This window comes from Aptenodytes forsteri, unplaced genomic scaffold (genome assembly GCF_000699145.1).
Source record: "Aptenodytes forsteri isolate BGI_AS27 unplaced genomic scaffold, ASM69914v1 Scaffold227, whole genome shotgun sequence".
In the NCBI taxonomy this organism is placed as follows: Eukaryota; Metazoa; Chordata; class Aves; order Sphenisciformes; family Spheniscidae; genus Aptenodytes; species Aptenodytes forsteri.
The window spans coordinates 967,010-970,045 of NW_008795365.1; the positions used below are offsets into that span (position 1 = coordinate 967,010).

General features: G+C 36.4%; 1 protein-coding gene across 5 annotated transcripts in view; it reads right to left on the bottom strand.

The window, feature by feature from the left end:
• The window catches only part of FAM175A (family with sequence similarity 175 member A), a 6,409-nt gene extending 3,582 nt beyond the window's left edge, over positions 1–2,827 (bottom strand). The window contains exons 1-3 of one of the 5 annotated variants that reach the window (XM_009280236.2): positions 2,739–2,824; positions 1,235–1,271; positions 285–351 (exon numbers count right to left, since the gene is read on the bottom strand). In XM_009280236.2, coding sequence (XP_009278511.1) covers positions 285–351; positions 1,235–1,271; positions 2,739–2,769 — 135 coding nt within the window. In that variant the 5' untranslated portion in view covers positions 2,770–2,824. Of the gene's footprint in view, positions 1–84; positions 155–284; positions 352–1,234; positions 1,272–2,738 lie in introns of those variants that run through there. The other 4 variants (XM_009280237.1, XM_019472346.1, XM_019472345.1 and 1 more) reach the window with 4 other exon arrangements.
• Positions 2,828–3,036: the final 209 nt, after the last annotated feature.

Sequence of the window (3,036 nt, forward strand, 5' to 3'; positions counted from 1 at the left end):
AGGGGGGGGGGAAAGCTGATACAAGAACAGCCCCCAAAATCTGAGCGAGCTCCTTGGTATGGTTTAGGTTTAAAAATAAAATACCTTCTTACAGCCTGATAGTATTTTCTTCAGGGCAAGTTCATTCAGTTCTCCTGCAGAATTATAAAAGCTAGAAGAAAATTAGGACAATTAGAGGGGGGAGGGGGGTGGTGCGGAAAGCTACTGTAGAAATAATGATACAAGAACAGCCCCCAAAATCTGAGCGAGCTCCTTGGTATGGTTTAGGTTTAAAAATAAAATACCTTCTTACAGCCTGATAGTATTTTCTTCAGGGCAAGTTCATTCAGTTCTCCTGCAGAATTATAAAAGCTAGAAGAAAATTAGGACAATTAGAGGGGGGAGGGGGGTGGTGCGGAAAGCTACTGTAGAAATAATTATTCCCTGGCAGTCATCTCACTTTAATAGGGGTTCCCCCCCGGCCCCCGGTAAGCATAAAGATAGGCTGACACAGCTTCTCTGCTAGGACAGTGCAGTTAATTGCATTACTCAAATAGCTATGTAGGTGATTTTGTACAGCCCAGATGCTGTTCTGGTATCAGTGTTACTGGGACACAAGTTAAAGGTAGCATCTATGTTCTCTCAACTATGAAATAGTAAGATGCCTTCAATTTGATATGAAATGCCTTTCTAATAACATCTGAGTTTATTAATTTTCAGAAAGATTTGAGAAGGAAATTGTGTTGTGATTCTCCCCTTATAGGGGTGCAAACCTGCACAGCTGTGTTCCCATCTATGATGGAACTCTAAATACTAGTCCTTGAAACTCTCCTGCCATGGGGCTAAGAAATGTTTCTTTTTCTTACCCACTTAGAAGCCTATGGCTGATGCTACCTTTTTCTTTTTTCTGAGGGTGAGGGGTTGGGATGCATGCTTTTAGAAAAGCAATGGGGTTGGGTTTTTTTTTCAGTATGTTGACATTATTCTGTAGTAAATATGGTATCATAGCTCACCAGAAGGTGCAGTGTGCCATCTCTCTATTTCTATACGCATAGACAAACACCAAAAAAGGCTATGAAGAACTAAAATAGGAATAACGCAAGGCATTTTGCATCTGTAATTCCAAGGGGTTGATATGGCTACTGTAGTTACAGCTGGGTGATTTTCTCAGTAATGTAATATAAGTTTAACTCTTGAAGAGTTCAAGTTAGGGTTAATTTTAACTTTTTCATATCTGTTTAGTTAAGATTCTTACCTGAACAACTGGTAGCATGGAATATGCTTCTGTATATCTGGAAAGAGAAGGTAATATTACTCTGGGTTCATCAGTTCAAGATGTATATTCTTCTGTATGCTATGATCAGAATTAAACTGGTAGAACCAAGAAAGAATTCTATATAATTTCTTAAAATCAAATGCATTAACATCTAATTAAATAAGGTTAAGAAAGGAAATATTTTTAAAAAAGATTCTAATTTTTCAAATGTAAAGGGAACCACTTATATAAACTGTATTTCTTATATATTTTTCTGTTTTGTCAAGTGAAAAATCAAATTGGGCACTTTATTTTTTTTTTTTCCCTCCCTTGTACTGAGTACAGGAGTAGTATGTCTGTTTTTGTCAAGTGAAAAATCAAATCGGGCACTTTATTTTTTTTTTTCCCTCCCTTGTACTGAGTACAGGAGTAGTATGTAATATGAAAGATTTCACTTGAGTTACTCTGCAGCAAGGCATGGATGCTGTTAGTAAGAAAGATGAGGCTGGAGAACAGAAACCCATAGGGTAGATGATGCGAACTGGAAGACTGACTACCAGGAAAAAAAAGTAGGTTATCTAATGGCATTCTAAATCCTTTTCTTTTCCTAAATTCTCACAAGTTAACTAAAAAAAACCCAAAACCCCCAAACTTTGGAGCAACTAACTCTGCCTATGAGAATGTGATGATGAGATTCTGGGTAACTTGATCAATGCCACCACAAAAAATTCCCCACACTTTTGGTTCAGCTGTGAGACTCAGTGGAGGAAAGTGTTACACCTTAATTGTATCCTAGAGTCAACCTAGAAAATGGGATGCAATTTCTCCCTACCATGTTTTCAGGAAGACTGGAAAGGCTATATATAAAATACTCTATTACCTTGTTCTCTTTCTTTTTGTGTAACTGCATTTTAAAGGAACAGACTTATATGTGTGTGCGTGTGCATGTATACATATGTTTTTGTTAGGGGTGAATATAAAATGCACATCCACTCTAATCCCATGAAGACTATAAAGAAAAATACATCTAGCATCTGCTCAATGAAATACATAAATAGTTTGCAGCCTTCACATACAGTATTTTATAAGCTCCAAATTAGGTAACAGATGCTAACACATTACATATTCACATCTCTGAAACAGGCCAAGTTTTTTCCAGGGCAACTGTAGTCCAGGAGAGTTTGTGATGTGGCCAAGACAAAGGAGGAGTCTAAGCCCTAAATTACCTTTAATGTGACAAGATATTTGGCAAGAAGGAGCTATTCAAAGAGCTAAGAACTAGTATTTCTGTTAAATTATATTTTCTACAGTAAAATTGTAAATTTTTTTTTAGCAATTAATGTTACAAAATAACCCTTCCATGTGTGGTGTTTTTATGTCAATATGGACCCTAGGATCTAGCAGCTTTGATCTTGCTGTAAGGTGTTGACTGCCCTCATTCAAAACTAAGCAGTTGTACATTGCCTGGAATCAAATGCGATATTAAAAATGTGGACACACTAACCGATTGTATAGACAACTTCAACATCATCCATTTGTGAGTCAGTAATGCTGTTCTTGGCTTCACCTTTCACATCTCCAAGAAGAAAACCTTCCTTTATAGGGGGAGAGAAAAAAAAAGTTCACATAACAGTAGCATTGAACAGGACTTTCTAATATTAACAGTGTAAACACTGTCTTCAGGAGAGGAAAAAAAGCTGTCAAAATGAACTGTTTTTTTTTTTTTTTTTTTAAAACAGAGTAGTTTTTCACTCATTTTTCAATACCTGCCTGTATTTAAGAAAAAAAAAAAAGTTGGAATG